Here is a 22383-nt window from a genome sequence, read left to right as displayed (position 1 = left end):
TGTTTCCAACTGATTTAATTAGTTGGAAATGCTCCTCCAACTGTTTTTCATTATCACCACTTACTTTTCCAGGCTTTCCTTCCCCTGTCCCTACTTTTTGAGCGGTTATTCAAAATGAGCATAAATTTTTCATAATTGTCATAGTAAAATTTCTCAGTTTCAACATCTGATATGTTAATTTATTGTGAATAAAATGCAGCTTTATGAGACTTAAAAATCATTGCATTCAATTTTAAATTACAGCACCCCAACTTTTTTGGATTGGGGGTTGTGAATACTTACGTATATCTGGTGGTAATGTGGTTGGTGGAGGTGGGGGGCAGCCATTGCTGGCTGGTGTGGGGACCAGCGGTGTCACAGGGGAGAAGGGAACCATGTCGAAAATGTCTGTAGACTGTGGTTTCATGGAGATGCTTCCCGCCTGTGATGAAAAGACACAGACATGATTAAGCAAAGTTGGATTTGTGTTAAACAGGAAAAACTGTACAGCTATTTTTATTTAACAGCAAAGGAAGAAGCTAAAAAAAGAAAAAGCAGAAGATACAAAAGACCTCAGGGACAAGCAGAAAAGCAGAGAAGAGAGAAGGAAACAGAGTGTTTACGCGAGGCCGTGGGATGCTGTATCCCTCGATAGGCTTAGGAGGAAGGAGAGGAGGTTTGGCAGGCGGAGGAGTTAGTAACCCAGCGGATAGGTTGGACTCCGGCGAGCTCATAGGTGTGAGCGTGACAGAGGAGATCTCCAGACAGGAGAGCGACTTGATGCTGTGACACCAGAAGAGAGAAGACGGCCTCTGCAGCATGTACGCTTCATTAGATGAGTTTATGTGCAGCGGCTGAGAAAAGATCGCACACAGAAAACGACCAGAAAGACACAGTATTATTCAGTAATGTAGAGAGGTAGAGGTGAGGCTAATTGCATTCACAGGAGTCTGCTACAAACACTGGCATTTGGCCCAGTTCGACAGGGATTGTATCACAATCCTCATCAGACCAATCAGGTGTGTAATTACTTTGCATCAGACACAGCTTAGACCCCCCCACAGACTCCCTACAGAGACGTTTGGTCAGTCTAAATTTCAGTTTGAGGCCATGCATTTAATCACAGAAGCAATGTTAGCATACACAGCACTCCTTAGAAATAATTGGGAAACTTGCAAGTCTACATTTGGACAACTTTCATAATTACAACATTGTCATGGTTGTGGACTTTTGGCTGACGTAAAACTTTCGAACCCCAAGTAATTTAAGAGTCTTAAAACATTATTTTGTGTGCAGACACTGCAGTTAAAGTGAAGTATGTGACTGCAGATACTTATGGTGGGCAGTGTCTGCATTGACTGTTGTGTTTGTTATGGTCACTGTGGCTGATAAAAAAAAAATAATCAAAGACTTATTGAAGGTGTGAAAGCTATGTTTGGTCCAGTTCCTAACTAGAGGTGTCTTATCCATGTGTTTGGACTTAGTTCTTACTGGTGGCACATGAGCGATCATCAGCTGTTCTTCCAGATCTTGAAGTTGTTTCTTCAGCTCAGAGTTTTCTGTTTCCAGTTCTTGAATCTGCATAAAAACAAGAGAGACTCAATCACTTGAAAAGCCACAGTAAAATTTGTCCTAAAGGAGCATCAGTAAGGTGTTGGATAACAGAACATCAGCTGTGAAAGCCCAAAATCAGTTCATTTAATACAAATACTTTTATGTATAAAAGAGCCAAATGGGGATGACTGGGTACTCAGTATGTATGAGATGTATGAAATGTCTTTCAGACATGTTTCTAGTTTAAAGAACTGGGTTTTATCTTCAGGCTTCATGGATATATACAGATGGATATCATCAGCATAGCAATGGACATCTATGGCATGGTTTCTCTTAATATTAACTAGAGTAAGCATAGAAAGGGTGAAAAGAATCGATCAATCGATCAATTTGATCAAAAACAGCACTAAGATCTAATAAAGCAAGTACAGAGAGAAGACCTCTGTCAGAAGCTGACAGTAGATCATTAATCAGTCCAACTTAATGCAGGTTCAGTGCTATGGTGGGCTTTAAATCTTGATTGAAAGTCTTCAAATAGACTTTTTTTTTTTTTTTTTTTTTTTTTAGAAAGTCACTTAGCTGTTTGGCCACTTCTTTTTCAATGATCTTAGCAATAAAAGGAAGACTAAATATGGATCTATAATTAGCTAACATGCCTGAACCAAGTGTTGGCTTTTTAAGTAGAGGTGTAATTACAGCTACTTTGAAAGACTGTAGTACATATTCTGTCAATAATGATGCATTTATCATGTCCAGAATAGATGTGCTAACCAGGGGAAAAACTGACTTTAACCTGCTTGGCTGGGATAGGGTCTACATGACAGAATGATGGTTTAGACCAGTGGTTTTCAACCTTTTTGGGATAGGGTCTACATGGCAGATTGATGGTTTAGACCAGTGGTTTTAAACCTGTTCTTTCCCAAGGCACACCTAAGACCAAGCCAAAATTTAAAGGCACACCAAATCCATATCCATACAAAATTGTCTGTTTGTTGACGGCCAGCTTATTTGCTTTTAAGCACGTTATTGGCTAATTGCGCTCATACTGCCACGTTTAAACTGCTCTAATCTGCCTATGATTTGCTGCTCCCTCTCCAAGCCACTTTTTATGAACCTCCTCCACCCCAGCTCCTCCTTCCCAGAACATCCACATATGAATAACAGCAGTAACTGCAACTTTACAACTGCTTATAAAGAAAAACAATTTATGACCGCAAATCATATTGTTAATGACAAAGTGGTCCTGACTCAACTTAAGTTATTGTATAGTTGCAGTAATTATGTATGATTGTACAAATTGCCAAGGCACACCAAGACTTTGCTCAAGGCACACCAGTGTGCCAGTACTTGAGATTATGATGAAAATGCTTTTTTTTTTTTTTTTTTTTTTTCCTAAGATCAGCACCAATAACCAGTAATGTTATCCTTTGATTTGTATTTCATCTTGGGGCTATTATGTCTTAATAATGATATGACAGTGGAAAGAGTAGGAAATCAGGGTTAGAGAGTGGGAACTGTGGGCCAGACTTAAGCTGCACAGATGAGAGAACTACAGCCTCTGTCAATGAGGGCTGTATCATCACAGCTCCTCTAATTTTACTTAAATGCCTAGTTTAATCATTTCCTTTTAACCAACATATTTCCACGTTGCATTTCTGCTTTAGTCTTTCCCTACACACAAACCAGAGATGTTCTCAACAACTGTTTGAGAAAGTTGTTCAAACTCTACATGTCACACTAATGTTTGCATACCAAATTCTGTCAATAATCTAATTAAGTTCCTGCAAATGTTGTAATCAATCATAATTTAAACAAACCCACTGAGAAAGCTCTGAATTTTTAGCAGGCAGCACAGTAATTCAATTTCAGATTAGGTCTGCAACAACACAACTAAAAACCATTAATATTCATTACTGACATTTTTCATCAACACAGCTTAATTGTGCAGACTGAATGATTTAAACCAATCCATAGGAAACAAGCTCTGCATTAATTAATACATTTATGACGGTGTCAGCATGGTGCTATAAGTTTTCAAAGTCAGTTAAAGTCAATGTGGTGCAAACAAGCTGAATTTACTGTATGGATGTGACACTTACTCTTTTCTGTAGACTTCCAATCTGTTTCCTGGTCTCCACGTCTTTGCCTCCAGACTCCAGAAACTTCTTGTAGGCCAAGTCGAAGGCCTGGCCGATAGTTAGAGTTATTTCTTCAGCCTGCAGCAAGAGAGCAGCAAAGACTTATTCATGATATCTACTTAAATGTCACGATGGCTTCATAAAAGTGGAAGTTATAACTGATGGTGAGCTAAAAGATGTCAATATCAATCAAAATAAAGGCCATGTGGGCAATCAGAAGTTGGTACTGAATGATAAAAAGTAGGTTACAGTGTTGGGCATTTCTGTAAAATAGAAAGCAAGCAGAAGACACTTACACATTTTTCACTGTCAAACACATAGCAGAGGTGTTTGTTTGATTCTGAGTCTTTGCAGATAAAAGTGAATATCCTTTTATCTGTTTTATCATCTGCACAGAAGGATATCCTGTGTAACTGACAGTTATGCTGCACATCCTGAAAAAACAAACACAAGCATATTTATTTTTTAGAGTGTCAACATGAATGATTCACGTCTTCCTCTGCCTGTCGTGTTCAACTGTGTCACTTCAAGTGTTGGGTTAATTATTGATGCATCTGTGAGAAAGAGGACTTAATGGTGGACTCACTTTTGTCTTGGGGTCGAGTATCTTCACACCATAAATGGAGATCTGCAGTTCCACTTTGGGAATCTTCTGTCCCTCTGACTTCTTGATATGCCTCTGAAACTGTCAGAGAAATAAATCATAAAAAGAACAAACACATAAATCAGTCCATCCTATCAAAGCATCTGTATTTAAAGTGAATACTGGGGAAATACAATAATCAAACTATTAAGCTCGTAACAAATTATTTCCAATTTATGCAACATGCATGTTTTTAGAGATATAACCACCAGGGGGGACCAAAAAGGCACTGAACTAAAGACGTAATAGATTTCAGAACCTACTCCTGGTTTATAAAGCTCTAAATGGACTTAGTCTGAAATACCTAGACCCCTCAGGTCCTTAAGCTTACAATCCATTCCTAGAAGCAGAACCAAGAATGTGGAGGCAGCTTTTAATTTCTATGCTCCTTGCCTGTGGAACAAACTAACAAAGACTGAGGCTTACAACAATGGAAAAGTGTTCCTTAATACATTTTTATTTGCTGCTGCATTCTCATGAATTCAGTATCTTCTTAGCATTTTTAAACAACTCGTTTTATCAATCAAATATTTTTTAATTCAATAGACTTTCCAAGTGATTATTGGATGGTTCTAAAGATTATTTCACCAGATCTCCTGACATGTGATAAGAATGAACTTTCCCTCTCCAATCTGCTCGGAAGACGCTCAGAGCAAGTCCAACATTAGGTCGTTAATAAATGTGTTCAATATTAACATTTCGAAATTCTGTTTAGTGGAAGGAACGCTGAGGACAGCTAAGCAGGCATGAGCAAGATTGTTATGTGTAATGGAACAACAGCCAATCAGGAACCATGCTGAGCGAGGAGGAAGCACAACAAACACAGCCATGGCAGCAAGTGTAAACAAAAAGCATAAAGTTAGATAGATATCAGAAATAGAGGACCAAGTTGTTAACTTAGGGCAACAACATAAGTGTTTATACAGTGTGTCCTTGTTACGCACCCGTCTAGGGGGAAGGTACCTAACATAATATAAGTAGAAAAAGTAAATGTTTCTTCCCAGTCCCCAAACTAACAGTCAGAATCTAAAGAAGTTTTACAATGTTTATTTACAATATTTTAAATTAAACAGGCCACTCAATAGGCTATAAATTCAAACAGAAGACTGGATTCAAACTAAGGAGGCGATCTAGCACTCAGAAGTAAAATGTATCCAAAAAAAATAACACAGTACCAGAAGGAACTAACTAAGAATACAAAACACAATCAAAGCTACTGCTAAACTATTCTGAAATGCAAAAAAAACACGGTTAACTCTAAGGTTTTGGAGGCTGGGAGCAAACAAGGGGATGCTGCTGTCAGTCAGGCTCCTCGTCAGCTGCAGGCCGCCGTATTTTAAAGAGTGGAGAGCCAATCGGCGCCGCGTCTCTTTACCGCCACCCTAGCGACCAATTACGCATCACCACCTGTAGACAACAAAGATCCACTCACACGACAGACCACACACTCACGAACACATGGGGCGAACAGAAGACTCACTCTCACACGAAACAAGACAAAGATCCACACAGCAACAGAGCACTCACTCCTACACCAAAAAACAGAACAAACTACAAAACACAGCGATACAAAAACTCAACAAAATACGGCCACAGCCGTAACAGTCCTGTAAATAGTGGTTCTCAACTGGTCCGGCATCAGGACTCACAGCCATCCAAGCAACAAACTGCGACACAAATTTCAGCAATTTTCAATCATAACAAAGACTTTTCAACGGGAACCAGCCTCTAATGGGCATTTGAGGAACTGCAGGTTCTTTGACCTCTGCACAGGCTTCCTTTTTCATGACTGGAGGCTGTTACTCGTTTTAACTGCAATGTTGTCTCCTCTATGAACTGTTGTGAAGAAAATGGCCAACTCCATTGCAGCTTAATACCACTAGCTGTGCAGTAGCAGTCTTAGAATGACTTAGAACTTTTTTTTTTGCAGGGTGTTGGGCAAAATAATAAAAGACAGGCTTTAAGAAGACAGAAACGTTAGCTAGAGAGGTTTAAATAGTCCAAAGGAAACTCTGTTGGCTGATGGATCATGGGCAACTTCTCTGAAATAGGCAGTAGTCAAGTAGCTTTCCACAAGTGTTAAAAAAAAGAGAAATATAATTGAGGTTAAGTGTTTTGAAAGGCTCCAAGAGCCTTCTTACAAACCTGGGACTGATCCAATGGGTCACTTTCTTATGCAGCGCCAAAAACTATTGGGAGTATTTTACGGTCATGTTGCCAACAACCAGAAATGCTAAGAGGACTTGGCAGTGAGTTTGTGCTGAAAAGTGATGGAAATATTTGAAGAGGAGTGAATACTGCCAGTAAAGGAGAGAAATTGTATCATTAGATGTGAGGAAACCTAACTGGAAGCTAGACTACAATTACTGCAATTTTAAGATAAAGATCGAATTTGCAATTTAACAATATTTATGGATTTAACCTCTCATTTTAAATTCTGAAACTCGTGACTTCAGGGAAATTTTGTGTGAAATCTGACATTTTTTAATCGTAAGTATTTTCACAGCTGCTAATATTACACAGCTTCAATGCCTACAGTCAAATGAGTTATTCAGCTGTAATCCAGCTCTTGTAAGGCCTTGAGTTAAGCTTCTATAATTTAGAAGATTTACTTTTCAGGGCCTGCAGACACAAACAAGAACCTACCAGGAGAGAGAACAGTGAGAGTGTGTAACAGGGAGATTTATCTCGCTTCAGTGAAAACACATTTATTTTCTTATACAAGGCTTATTTGACCTGGCCATGGAAACATGTCTACAGCTCCTGCCTTTTTTTGCAATAACAACATTTTTTTCCCCTCACATGACCTTTAGGAGTGATAACTAAGCTGGGCCTGACCATCGGTGTATCTGGGAGAGTAACCATGGAGCCTTGGTCTCCAAACAGGCTGTCAAGATCAAGTGTAAAGTAACAATAGAGCTATGGGTTTGGGAAAACAGTCCTCCCCTACAAGTGGCCTCACAGATTGAACTCTTGGCAAGAGAAGACAGAGCGGCAGCCAGCAGGCAGCGAGCTCAGCCACATCACCCAGAAGCTGAGAGAAAGGAGAGGCTGTGTGGGTACTGACTGTTCTCAGGCAGAAAGGCCAGCACCGCTACAGTGATAAGACGTGGTCAAAGTGACACGAATGCAACAATACTAAGTTTTTGAGTTGATAAGACCCCAACATGATGTGATGAGGTCATCTATGTAAAAAATAGTACAATTTCAATACAAGAAAGAATATGTATGAATGAAAAATTAGGAGAAACGGTCACAAATTCCAAAAATGTTGGGACATATAGTAAAAACCCTTTTCAACCTGTATTCTACAAAGAGAAGATAAACAATATTCAGGTTCTTCGGGAATCATACATGCAGTCTGAATTTGATGCCTGAAAAGAGTTCCAAAATAGTTGGGACAGGACCATGTTTATCACCATGTTACATCTTCTAACAACTACGTATAAGTGTCTATGGACTGAAGACACTAACAGTTGGAAGTACTGACAGTTGAATTCCTCCCCATTCTTACTTAATGTTAATCTTAAATTGCACAGCAGTGCAGGGCGCCTATTGTAGTCTGATGCACTGTTCATTTTCACTTGTAGACAGGCTGGTGGAGAACCCTTACTCTTTTACTGTGAAGCCATGCTGTTGTAGCTCATGCAGAATCTTGCTTGGCATTTTCTCACTGGAATAAGCAAGACACTCTGGCTGCAGACCATTCATCCCTGACAGCCACTCTAACAGACCTTTTACCTGAGACACCAATCAGATTAAACTTCTGTTTAGGGTTACAAGTAAAAAGCCTGCCCTCCATGAAAACACCCTAACGCAGGGGTGTCAAACTCGAGGCCTGAGGGCCAAATCCAGCCCACAGAACAGTTAAATCCGGCCCACAGGATAATCTCATATTTCTGTTATAACTGGCCCATCAGTATGAAGTCTGCAGATTTCCTCTGGTATAAAAATGTAAACTTATACTTGATGATTTGAAATATCCTCGTTAAGTTATAAAATCTGAAAAAATAAGGAGTAAAAATATTTAGATAAGACATCAGGACTTTGGGAAAAGAAATTAATTTTTGTTTAAATTTCCAATTTTCAATTTTGCATCTCACAATTAGGCATCAAAATTAGGATTTTGATTTTTCATTTCATACTTTCAGCATTTCAACTCATACTCACTTGACTTCTTATGTAATATTTTGAGCTTTAAGATTCATAATTCTAAATTTAGAGTCAGATTTTTATCTTTTTAACCAGTTATTTTGTATTTCATGAAATATTTTCTAATCCAAACTTTGACTTCATATTCCCATAGTTTGACCTTTAAAGACTCAATTTTTAATCATATTTTGACTTTTAATTTCATGATTACAATTTAATTTCATATTTTGACCTTTCAAACTCATGATTTTGTCTTTCTTGCTTATATATTTGCCTTTTAAAAACCATAATTTTTCTATTTCAATTTCATGTTTTGACCTTTTTGAACTAATAAATTCACTTTTCTCAGATTGTGAGCATTTAAACGTATCTTTTATACTTTTTAAATGTCAAAACAATTTATCATCAGTACTAACATTTTTTTTATTATTGGTGAAATGAGGTTGACAGTTTATGGTTAAATGTTGACCCTGTTAGGCCCCCGGGTTAGACCTGAATCCAGAATCCGGCTCCTGCTGTGATTGAGTCTGACACCCCTGTTCAAACTTATCCAGTGTAGCTATGTAGCTCCATTAGCTGCATAAGCTACGTAGATAATGTAGCTACATTAAGCTACTCTCATTTATTTACATTTCATACAATGTTTGCAAAATGCATGACGAAGGATAATGATGATTTATTAATGCACATCACTAGAACTATTTAAAAAGCCAGTCTTACACTTTATGATAGAAAAATAAAACTTGCACCTACAGTCTGTTTACTTGATACCAAAACTTCAGACCAACTAGCTTCACTGACATGTCACTGGAGGACAGTAGGACAGTGATAAACATGTAACATTCCCCTCTGCTTGTATTTCAAGATGATGGAGTAATTACGTGATAGGATTCATGTGAGGTGGTTCAAGTTAAATAAAAGAATCTTAAGCACTGGGATAATATTCTTCATATAAAGTGAACAGGGATATTGATATTTAATTCAAAGATAAAAATCACTTAAACAGGACTGTCTTCTCAGCTGATTGGTAGGACAACACTTCACCTCTCAAAGACTTTTAGCTCCTTCCCTATGGACAGATGTTATTAGACGCAAGGTAAATCCAAGTTGCAGGTTGAATATCAGGTTGAAGGTGGATAATTTAGTCATTTTTGTTATGGAAAAGAGACATCCCATACTCTGGAATCCCTATGAAGTGATGTCCCAGGTTATGGATGCATTAGAAAAGAAAACAATAAACAGAAAAAAAAGAGACCCTACAGAATTAAGAGGAACTGCAGAGCTGATGCTAACCCTGAGGCTTAGTGACTACAAGCAACCTCTTTAACATTACAAATATTGTTTAAAACAATTACACATTAAGAATTACAGCAGCTTTAATTGGTATGAATAACAAATAGTCCTATTGCACACTTGTGTTTACATGGATGGTATTAGGGCTAACGCTGTGGCTTAGTATTAAGGGATTATATTGTTTTGAGAAATTGTTTTCCCCCTCTCTTAGTATGCAAATTTAGACTGCAGCATGTAATTAGATCATCTAATTCAACAAGGGAAGTGGTGAGGAATACTAAGAGTCAAGAGTTTTAATGCTCCGTCACTGAGCTCTATCAGTGTTCAATATAACATTTTTGCTTTTTATATACTTATATCAAAAAAAATGAGTTTGTTGGAGTGCAGTTTAGGGTACAGGGAAAAACGGTGTCATGGCAGATAGAGATCGCTTTATTGAATTTTTCATCACCTCCGGCGGGTTGAGCGAGCACGCTGCTGTGCTTATCCAGCAGTTATAGACATCCACACCCAGGAGCTGAAAAACTCCAAGGGCACCTTGCTGGTAACTGATGAAGGAGGGGAGTATTTGTCACTCACCCCCCATCCCCCATCCCACCGTGCTTCGAGCCAACTATCCAATCCAGTCACTCAGGAACACTTTTCTATGCTTTAGGCTACACAGCTTAATCTGAGGGCAGGCTTTACCTTGAGCTTTCTGACGGCATCCTTCACAACTTCTGTGCCTTTTGGGGCTTCGACCTCTGTGTTTCCAAGGAACTGAAAGAGAAACAGAGACATTCTTATGATTTCACAGCTTAACAAAGACAAATAAATCCATCACTATGAGTATTAGTACGGCTCTTTGAACAGCACATAAAAACCAATCAGTCATAACATTAAACAACAACATGCCCAAAATTGCACAGATGACCCCTTCTTCAGATCGAGACATGAACAGCTGTGACCTGACAAGACATGGACTCCACTAGACCTTTGAAGGTGTGCTGCTGAATCTGGCAATAACACATAAGCAGCAGATCCTTTATGGGTATTTTCACACCAACAGCTGGCTCTGTTTGGTCTAAATCATGGACCACTTTGTCATACTGTTAAACAATTACCTCAGTTTTAGTTTGTGGTACAAAAGGTACATAAGCAAACAAATGTGTGATGCATAAGGACAATGCTGTTTGATCGGTCAAAATTTCTTGCAGAAAAAAACCCTGAACTAAACACAGATTGACATTTTAGCTGATGACACTGGCTCATAAAATTTCTCTCAGACAAGAGTCTGAGAGAAATGGTAAAAACTTTGGTACAAACTTTTGTTTTTACCAAACAAAAGAGGCTGGAAGTGAAAATGCCCAAGTCCTGAAAGATATGAAGTGAGGCCTCTGTGGATTATTCTTCCTGGTGCAGGACATTCCAAAGATAATGGATAGGACTGGATTGGGATCTAGGGACTTTGGATGCCAAGTCAACAGTGCTGCGTGTGCACTTTTGGAAGCTTTTTCAGTGTGGGCAGGGGTCAGTATAGACACCCTGGCGTCTCTGCAGCTAGGAGCCCCCTTACCTTAAACTGGGATGAACTATATATTTTGACAGAATACATTTTTTCAGCAGTATGAGCTCCAGTAACTCATAAATTGGTTAGAACCACTCAGCCAGCCTTTGGTCCCAATGTGTATAATTAAACCTTGGCTGCCCTTGACCCTGTCACTGCCATGCCAGTTTTTCTTCCTTGGACCACCTTTTGCAGGTACTGACCACCATAGAACTTCACTTTTGGAGAAGCTCTGAGCCATTCATCTATCTGTCACCCTTTGGCCCTTATTAAAGTCACCCCGATCTCACAGTACGAGCCCACTGAATGCATCCAAGCTGTGCAGCAGTGAAGCATCGTGCTCAGCCATCGTTTGTTCCTTACAACCTCTTAGAATTGAGGATTCTTTTCAATAAAAACTGACCTCCATACAGCATATTTACCTAACAGTAAACTAATATTGCTGTTTCATGGATCACATATTGTGCTATTAAAGATGTTGAAAGTGATGACTTCCTGCTTCAAGCTGCTGCACACTCCCAAAATTCTTTGCATATGGTTTGTATTCACATAAAGTGTAAAGCTTGATGGGGATATCACTTTCGAAACAGCTTTTCTCCCTTAATGTGTAAAAATCATCAATAAAATTATGGTTTAAAGATCGGCAGAGCTAGGTGGTCCATGTCTATGCAGCTTGGACAGATTCATTGGGACTGTACAATCAAAATGTGTTGTAACAGCAAGTAAGAGGCAGTAGGACTGATGATAAAACAGCTTAATTCAATAGTTTCCAACTGGAGTCCCCTATCAGTATATGGACACTGCAGTGTGATTTAACAAGCCATTTTTGCCCCAGCACCCGCTTTCTATTTTCCTTTCTGCCAATCATGCTGACATGAACGTAGGACAAGGAACAAGAGAGATTGACAAGGTGCTTGGAGGATCCTACAGGATAATTCTCTCATGGGACTTGTTAGCTTGTTGTACATGGTGGTGAATTAATCATTTAAAGCTTATCATGTGACCAGAGCAGGGGCCTGGAGGGCAAAAAGACCTTATGACAGTAGCAGCTACCATAAACTGCTATGTGGAGTTTGACATCTGGCATTGTAATTCTCCATCTCAAAACAATACATCTGAACATCACCTGACAATGACTGAAAAACTAAGCTAGTAGTTTCCCTTTATACAGCAGCTGCGACATTGTTTAAACCACTAAAAACAGAAAGGCTCCTGCCAAAAGTGAACTTTGGTGATGTTTGAACACTTGTACATTTACAGTAGAGGAGAATCCTACTCCTGAAACAGCTGTCAGGATGGAAGTCTAGAAAAGAATAGACATTTATGGACATACAGAGCGCTTGGATCAATAATGCTGCTGTTTGGGTGACAAGCGAAAGAAGATAATTCTTTGTCATCAAAGCAGAGTTTAATGTTAATTAGAAGGGCGGTCAAACAATCACATTTTTAATCACAATGGAATTCCAACATGGTTTTTGTTCTACTTTGGATTTTTCTACTATTTAAGACTAAAGGTAACTGACTTCCTGTTTGAATACAGACCTGCTCTCATTTTGAACTTTGTGAAGATTGAAGATGATGACATAAACTCAGCCACGAAAAAGAACTTGTTATGGACTGAAAAGGAAATGAGGAAATGTTAAAAGGTAAATCTGATGACTTTTGACTTGTCCACTGAGGCAGTCTGAGTGAAATGAGACATTAAGGAGCAGTGCTGACTTCTTTCACATCATCAAGCTCTAGGGAGACACAGATGTGGCGTAACCAAAGTGTGCTGAAAGGGACAATAAAGCATGTGATTAAATAATATATTACCCAGACCCACAGTAGGGAGGGGCCCTTGAGAATCCTGCAGTTAAAAGTGTGTTTTGATTTATTTCTTAGTATTTGGTGTCACTATTGAATCAAAAGCAATGAAATGAATTGATCATCAGACTGAAATTTGTATTAAATAGAGTAAAATACAATACTGGGGGCCCCTGCTCCTCGCTTAAAAAATGTCAAAATAGTGTAGTACAGCACTGCAAAATAATGCAAGTGAACATAATTCAACCATAACAAAAAATATTGCTCCTAAATGGGGAAATTGTGTTTCAAAAACACATTAAAATGCAAAGATATTTGTAAAAATGACGCAACATTTGTTGCTTGGCTAGCTGATTAAGGGGGGCCTGTGTAATATTCATTCTGGGGGTGCAAAATCCCTAGCTATGCCCTTGTGTATGTGGTGTCATGTGAACGCTTCAGTAACATCTTAGTTTGAAATGTTTATTTCAACTCATATCGCCAAGGAGATCTATTCAAGTCACTGTCAAAGACTGGTCAATGCTGGGGACCAATGCAACAAACAAAGACAGAAATTTAAGAAGTTTGGAGGGAAATTTTCAGACAGAAAGCTATAAAATCTGGGACTCAAAGGACTTATCTTCCTAGTAGCCCTTGCAGCATTTCACAACAAGTGTGAAAAGGACACATTCTCCTTGCTCACTGGAACCCCAGCAATACAAAGTACAACACCTTTTTTTTTTTTATCAAAATAAAAGCACTACGTGTCACACTGTTCAAAGATGTAAAATTAGGAATATTAGCAACATATAACAGATTCAAGATTGCTATGATCACTTCTGGTGGTAACTGTGGCAACCAGGGGAATTTTAAAAAGTGGTTTCTGTTATTTAGTCTCTTTTATGGTGATGTATAAACATGCAAGATAGAAAAATCCAAGATGGTGGACTTCAAGAGGGGAAACTTTCTAGGTATGAATACAAGGTATATTCTAAGTTAATAGAAATAAAACAATTGTATATGTCAGTGATTAAACACTAATTTATACAGGCCTTTTAATACATACATATATATTGTGTTTCGCTTTTACCAAGCTTGTTCTGCTAGATGCTACTAGTTTAAATATTACACACTGCACCTTTAAAGGGAAAACTGGCATTAACTGGACAGATGACTAAATACTGAACAGATGCTGTGAGGACAGCAGCATTCTGATTCTGTGTGATGCAAGTTGATATCTGTTGTTCACATGCTATTACCACCATCCATTTTTGATGCCCCCGACACATCAACTTCAAGAATAAAATGTTTGCTGTCCTAACATATCCCACCCTCTGACAGTTACCATTTCAAAGAGAATGCATGTTTTCCAGCTTACATAACGGTATGGCTTATCTAGGGTATATGACAAAAGAAAGAAGGCTCTAACTTGACAGGATAAACAGTTGTTTCATAAATCAGACCAGTAGGATTGAGCTGTGAGTCGTCCTTTGATCATAAACTACAGAGCCGTAGAAGAGAAGATTTCTATCTGCATAAAGAATGAACTCTGAAATTAGCATAGCAATCACAGATGACATTTGAATCAAAAACATCTGGAACATCTTATTTCAAAGTTCAACTGAGGGTAAAAAGCATCTGCACCAAATTATTCATGCTCATTTCCTCCAGAGACAGAATCTTGCCATCTAACTCAGTGAGGTAACAAAGCATATGTCATCTACATGTAATGAATGCACAGATGCACACAGATGTACCCACACTAGAGCAGTACTTCTGCTGTTCTCCGACAGATGGAGCCATTAACCTTTGTGCCTCAGTGTAGATGTTTCCACCTGGCAGCGACAGCAGCAGTAATTGTTCCAGTCACACACACTGCTTCACTGCCTCCTGGGCTTAATGTGTGTAGCCTGTTCCAATATCAGACCTCATAAACACTGGTGTCAGCCCCTTAAAGGTTAGGGAAAACAAAATAACAGTGTCTCCCACTGGAGCATGGCAAACAGCTCAGACAGACAGGGATTGTCTCTGAGACACAACAGGTTCTGTGAGGAGCTTTGCATGACTTGTATCTGCAAGAATTCTCTTACTTTTACAGCCTGAATGACACAAGCATGATTTTATTTATTTTCCAACTCCTTGTTCGGGCTTTTAATGGATTTTGCATTTGTTTTTCTGACTTTTGCAGGACAATTTCAATGCAAATGCAAATGCAAAAAAAAAAAACACTTCTCTATGAGGACAGAAGACAGATTGAGGCTTTATACCAATGTGTCAGCAGTCTGCATCGGTGTGACAAATGTACTCTACCCTCTTAAGGACATGTCTCAGAGCACAGCTGACAGAACCCCAGAATAGACTGGAGAAGTACTCGTTCCTGACCAGCGCATTCTGGGCGAGGACTGAGGAGGTTTCACACGGCAGACCAAGCTCGGAGGCTCATCCATCAGCCGGTGCACACAGCAGAAAACAAACCCCCCCTCATCCCCCTCATTCCCCATTGTGCAGATTCATACTTAAGCTTGGAGGCAGTGTGTTCCCTCAGACGCAGAAATGACAAAATGCAGAGAGCACCAATATATTTCATCTCTGCCACGCATCTTATGAGATGGTAAAACAAAGGTGATAAAACACGGTGTAAAAACTGCAGGAAAATACTGCTCTGAATTTTTCTCCACATTTTTAAAGGGCAGGATCTGTCATGTGCAACATAAGGGGACTTCTGAATGTGGTATGATTGTTGACGTTTGACTTAGTGATCCTTGTAGCTCATAAATTCTTTACTCAGCATATTCTCTTTCATAACAATATAAAGGTTTGTAGCACTTGTGGATTATGAAGGTTGAGCTAGGGGACAAGCTAAGACTCAGAAGTCACAAAAACAGCAAGCAGTTCTAACTCATGCCACCTTTTTATTATCTGTGTCATCTGATATATACAACTGATGTCACAGTTTAACTGGTGTTAGATTAACAGGTGACACTTGTACTATCTCTCTTCCTGATTTTAAGAATGTCTTCGAAGACATTACTGCTACTTGGGAAGAGTTTCCTGGGCCACAAAGTGTATTTACAGAGACATATATTAGAAACTAAATTTAAGTGACTTTGCAGGTCAGGTCAGGCCAGGTATGGGAGCTTACGCCGGTTCATCACTTCACCGCATCAACCTTGGTCCTGTACTGCTCTGGCTTATTGATGGCCATTGTCCAGGCCTACACCATGCCCCATCTCTCCATGTATCCTCCCAGCTGCCGCCACCTTGATGCACATGGTTGGCCCCCCGCAGTTGAACCAGCCCACAAAGTCCAGGGCACAAAGTTTGGGCTAAGCTGGATCAGGCCTGGGAAAGCTTCAGAATCCTCCAGAGGACATCTCTACTCACCAAGTTGAACACCTCCTGGGAGTCAACATAGACTGCAAGCAACCCTCTACTGACTATTGACTTTACAGATGCCTGATTAAAACAAAATAAATGACAGTGGCTCACTGACTGTACTCTGTGACTCCACCAACACTTCGCGAGTAATTTAAATCCCTCTGAAAGGTAGGCATTTGCATTGAAATTCCCTGTCATGAGACAAAAATATAATAAATTGAAGGTAAATATTTAAGTCTCATGTTGGTTGTACCAGGGTTTTGTTACACTATAACCTTTACAGGTGAACTTAATTCGATCTTCTGTAAACTTTTTAATGCACATGTCCAGCTGTTCAGTGTTTCAGTACTTACTGCATAACATGCTGTTCTCTTACAGGGAACCACAAAAATTACAAGTGTCTGATCCATGAATCAACCACTAAATAGTTCAATTTGTATTTAAACAGCCTTTCTATCATGTTGTTCATATTTTGACATCACAAGACCAAGACAACACCTAACAACTGATCAACAGTACCTGGCCAACGCAAAGCTTCATACTGGACATTCTCAGAGGAAAGTTGCCACTAAGCTTAGAGTGTCACAGAGTCATCAGCAGGTTGCAACAGAGACACAGAGAGACTGGAAGAAGAAAGGAATAGAGGTGGACGTCCTTTGGCCACATCCCATGCTGATGATCACTTCATTGTGAACAGTGCCCTATGGAGCTGGATGATGAATGCCACTCAACTCCAGGCATGTTTAAGGGAGGTGAGAGGCACCCGAGTGTCATATCAGACCATTTTTACACCTGCATGATCTATGTGCAAGACAACCTGCAAGGGTACCTGAACACACCATGAGACACAGGCGTCAAAGTCTTGCATGGGCCAGGGAGGATTTGCGCTGGACAAGGAACCAGTGGGCTTCAGTAATGTTCTCTGATGAAAGTCGGTTCACTCTGAGCATAAATGATGGCCGCCATCGCTGTTTGAGATGTCAAGTAGAACGCTATGCATCAGCCACTGTTGTCACCAGACAAGCCTTTGGAGGTGGTGTTACAGTCTGTGCAGGTATGTAAGTGAATACAGAACTGCCCTACATCTTGTGAATGGTACTGTGACTTTATTAATCCAGTCATTGTGCCTCTGCACAAGCACCACAGGCCTGATCTCATCTTCATGGACAACAATGCCCAGCTCATTGAGGTTGCATCATCAAGGAACAGCTGCTGGAGGCTGGGGTACCTCAAATGGAGTTGCCTGCTCTTTCTACACACCTGAACCCCACAGAAAACCTATGGGATCAGCTGAGTCGTCACGTAGAGGTTCGTAACACTGCACCCGAGAAACCTCAATAACCTGGACATCCCTTCGAAAAGAGTGGAATGCCATGCCTCAGCAAACAATAAGTTAACTTGTGAAAACCAAGAGACATCGTTGTCAAGCTGTAATGGATGGTAAACATGACAAGTTATTAAGGTCGGTGAAGAGGAAAGAAGACAGAAGAAGACGACACTGGAAATCCATCTGCTCCTGCTGATCTTTTTTTCCACATAAACTATGAAACAACACAAAATGTATGCTTCTTCTGATTTCTGCTTTTGTTTTTGGGTGTTATGAGCAGACAGCGAAGCAGCAAGCTGTCTAGCACGTCGTTCTTGACATGAGACGAATGAATCGGTACTGAAGAAAAAAAGCGAGTCAACATGTGAGCGGGATGCTACAACCTGTTGCTATGGCTACACAGACACCAAGCGGGGTACTGACATATATAAATCTGTTCATTATTATGCTTTGTGCCACCTTATCCCTTCGGTTCACAAGTTGGTCCGTACCAGGGTTCACCAAGAAGCGAACTGAGACCCCCGTTTTTATGCGGACCAGAGTCCGTTTGTTTGGTCTGCAGCAGAGTTTGTATGAGCTTTCACACCACTCCAAACAACTTGGACCAGCCAGGAAACCATCCAGAGTTTGTTTAAAGTGGACCAAACAGCTCCGGTGTGAACACGCCCCAGAAATTGACATTTATTGTTGTGGTAGACCCACCACTGTTGAGGGCTTTTGTTTCAATAAATTGTCTGAGGTGGAGAAATGACCACCGGATGCTTCTACTTAAGTATCTGACTTCATCACGGTAGCGTTAACTTTTTACAATTCCCATAACTTTTCATCACAAAGTCGAATATCCCTAACTTTTTGTGAGTAGTGTATCTTGTTAAACTTAATGTGTCACTCTTCAAAACTTCATGTTATCATGCTGTTCAAACCAGTTTAATGTTTTGGCTTGAAAGTGAAAAAAAGTTAGATAAAAGTTTAGACGTTTTTCTCTGTTGACTGTAATTCACCAAAATTGCCAGGAAAACCCCAGAGACGACCTCGGTGTACTCATTAGCCTCTCTAGCCAGGCTGCTTCTTCTACAGGACCATGCAACTTTTCATAAATAATACTCTATCTAAACTTTGGATTTCCAATATAAAAAAATCTTGAGGCAAAAACAGATTCATCCCAGTTTTTAACTCTAAACTGAACTCCTCACTGGGGTTATTTTTCAAATTAATGAATGCTTCAAACCGGAGAGAATTAGCCAAACACAGTCTCAGCACTTTGACTCTCTCATTCCTCCGAATCCTTCACTGATGAGAGCCTTTTGAAGATCTCAGCAAATTTAAGCAGACAGAAAAGTCAGCAGTCAAAGCCCACAATATGCTTTGATTATGAAGACACGACTGCTGCCAGTTCCCTCATGCCTCTTTGCTGCAAACAGTCGGAGAGCCTCAGTAGTTTGGTGGATTTGGTAGTTTCAGAGCTCTACATCTGATCCGTCATAACTCTTGTGAAGCTCGGGGTGTCAGCTGAGTGATTCACTGCTTCACAGGAGGGGAAACTCTTTGTCAAAGTGAAGCAGAAGAGGCAGACTGACAGGAAAATGCTCTCCAGGTCACACAGCCCTCCTTCAAGACGTGCTGGTTTGGATTTGGAAATGACTTTTTGGAAAGTGTTTTATCTAAAGCCATGTTCAGTCATCATGGAGTGTGCTTTTTCACTTTAAGTTATTCACGGATCAGAAGTTTGGGAGGTTTTGACAGAAGCTTGAGTCACTTCGCATAAACCCCTCATGTTCAAACATTAATGAATAAACAAGTCAAGACGGGTAAACAGAAAATCTATAATTAAAGTTTAACTAGGATGACTTTACCCAGTTGAAGCACAGAGACACAACTGCACTGGAAAAATTGTTGTGTTAATGTAACCCAAATAAAAGCATGCACAATGAAACTGTCCTGGTTAAATAATTCTTGTACGTGTTGTGAGGAAAAATGCTTAATTTTATCCTGATGCATCTCGGTGACCTACAAAAGCAAAACAGACCATCTGAAAAAGATGACTATTTCTATAAAACTGTTTTTCATCTTTCTTTGGCGTCACCGGGTCAGACTGTGATTTATACAGCCTTGAAGAGCCGTTTTAACTATTATTGCAGCAACCTTGGCCAGTTTAAAGACAGCAGAGTGAGTTTTTTGCCTAACAGAATATTTCACACACATGTAGTCTACCACATGAAATCAGCAGAGCGATAAAAAAAAAAAAAAAACCCTGAATATTGACTGAGGAAGAAATTGTCTAAAATGGACGATGACAAAGCTCAGGCAGAAACATGAGTCAGCCTGTGTCAGACATCTTCCCTGGACCGTTCCTCATCCTCACAGACAGGTTTGTATGAAGTCTATCTGATTTATGAAATACACTACAAGACCTATTCAGTCCATACAGGTCACTACAGTTTGTGCATCCAAAAACCGGTACTGTGTGCCCAAGTCAGATAGTCAGCACTCTGTAAGCTTCCTGCTACATCTGTCAAACTATCCAGGCCTGAAATACAGAACCACTAACATGTCCAATTGTCTTTTCAAAGGAAAACCTTCATCTTTATATTGTCCAAATTATGAGCTACCTGTTTCTCTTTTATTTGCTAACAGTTCCCTCAATTTGGAGCTGAAAAGGGAGTCAAACTGCTACTGGGTTCTTCTGACCCCTTTCATCAATGTTTCTGTTCATTTTTAAGACATCTTTTAACTTTTAACCCATTTTTGCCTCTTTCAACCAACTGTTGCCACTTTCATCCTGTTTGCTACCTTTTAACTCCTTTTCACAATCCCTTTTCTGTCACTTTTTACCCATTTTTGCCACTTTTTGCATATTATCGCCTCCATAACCCATTGTTACCACTTTTTAACTGCTTTTCACTATTGTTGTCTGCCATTTCTTGCGTTTCTTAGCCCATGGTTGCATTAATTATCCAGTTTTTGCCACTTTTTACTATTTTTTGTCTTTCTTAGCCCATCTTTGCAGCTGTAATCCCGTATTTGCCATTTTAACCCATTTTTGCCACTTTATGCATATTCTTGCATCTGTACCCCATTTTTACAACATTTTAACTGAATCACTATCTTTATCTGCCAGTTCAATCCCTGAAACAGAGGTTGCGAGCCAGGCCTTCCTGTCCAACATCAGCAACCTGACCTACAGCTGGGCAATTAATCGAAAAATAATCAAAACCGACATTTAGCGCCTCTAACCGACGTAAACCTGCCATGTCAATTATTTCAATTTTTCCCCCTTTTCTCGGAAAACTGTGACTTTTTACGAAAAACATTTTCATTTCAGCTGATGTGTTTTCAGTTCAAATATTTCAATAAATAACCATAAATTGCTAATCTGTGCCTGTTCCTTTCTATTGTTGTTTTAAAATTATTTAAAAATTTACAGAACAAACAGAGTCGGAAGTTGGGGGTGGAATAATAGTTCATTAATCATAATTGAGGTAAAAGGTTCAATTAATCGTGATTTTGATTTTTGCCACAATCGCCCAGCCCTAACCTGACCTCATAAATGCTCTACAGAATGAATGGGCAAATATTTTCATATAAACTCTACAAAATCTTGTGGAAAGGAGTCCAAGAAGAATGGAGGCTGTTATAGCTGTAAAAGTTGGGCCAACTCCATATCAAACTACATGTGTTGGGATACGGCATCATTATAGGAGGTGTAATGGTCAGGTGGACAAATACTTTTGTCCATATAGTGTATCTATTCATTTGAAATCCCCTTCTCATTCTTTGCCTTCCTCTCTATTACTTTTCTAAAGCTTTTTTAAGCCCATTTTAATGTAAAGCATTTTCTAAAAGCCAAACTCCTGTATAACGGCACACCATTTCTCTTGTCTGGGATGCTGGAAAAAAACTCAGATTCACAATTTAACCAGGCTAACTTTCCTTACAGGTTGAAATAATGGCCAGAATAAGATCTCTTGCATACATAGATACCACTGTTGCCCACAGCGGGGTGCAAACATTCACACATAATGACACTTGAATATAGATGCTATAACTAAAGTTACTTGCTGCCTTTCTCAAACAAATTCCTGCACCACACGAAGAAACCTCCATGTCAAGTCAAGCCCACAGCACAGTCAAGAACACTTTGTTAATGTGACTCTACAGTGTAGAGAGAATAAGTACAGCTGTAAGCTTAAGGAAGAACTCCCCTCATTTCAAACAGAAACTTCATGTCTCCATATCTTTCAAGTCATCAGTTAAATGTATAAATATCATAGGCAGACTCTGTCTGAAAATGAGAAAATGATTCTTTGCTACCTTATTATATTTGTTGTAAATATTTGTTATTTCAATCTAATGTTTAAAAGATAATTCATTTTTGCAAGTCCCTGTCAACATCAAAGGCTTCCCTTTCTGATATACTAGACAATTATCACTTCAAAACCATGAAGACTTGATCTTTGGCTTGAGCGTATGATGTCAGCCTTTTAATAATGCTGCCATTATCTTATTGAGAGGAATTTATGTTTACGTGGGTGACCATGATGAAACAATGCAGAGCATTCCATCTTTCACAAAGTCAGTATTGCTGCAG

At 39.4% G+C, this 22383-nt stretch overlaps 1 protein-coding gene across 7 annotated transcripts in view; it reads right to left on the bottom strand.

Moving 5' to 3' along the window:
* The window catches only part of gulp1a (GULP PTB domain containing engulfment adaptor 1a), a 116374-nt gene that overhangs the window by 11448 nt on the left and 82543 nt on the right, over nt 1-22383 (bottom strand). For 6 of the 7 annotated variants that reach the window (XM_041807600.1, XM_041807593.1, XM_041807599.1 and 3 more), the window contains exons 4-9: nt 10447-10518; nt 4258-4356; nt 3968-4105; nt 3633-3749; nt 1471-1557; nt 283-421 (exon numbers count right to left, since the gene is read on the bottom strand). In XM_041807600.1, the coding sequence (XP_041663534.1) occupies nt 283-421; nt 1471-1557; nt 3633-3749; nt 3968-4105; nt 4258-4356; nt 10447-10518 (652 nt within the window). Of the gene's footprint in view, nt 1-282; nt 422-602; nt 834-1470; nt 1558-3632; nt 3750-3967; nt 4106-4257; nt 4357-10446; nt 10519-22383 lie in introns of all 7 variants that reach the window. The other variant, XM_041807601.1, reaches the window with a different exon arrangement.

The sequence above is a fragment of the Cheilinus undulatus genome, linkage group 15 (assembly GCF_018320785.1).
Source record: "Cheilinus undulatus linkage group 15, ASM1832078v1, whole genome shotgun sequence".
Taxonomy (NCBI): Eukaryota; Metazoa; Chordata; class Actinopteri; order Labriformes; family Labridae; genus Cheilinus; species Cheilinus undulatus.
Note: the sequence above shows the minus strand (reverse complement) of the source record. Positions and strands in the feature narration are given on the sequence as shown.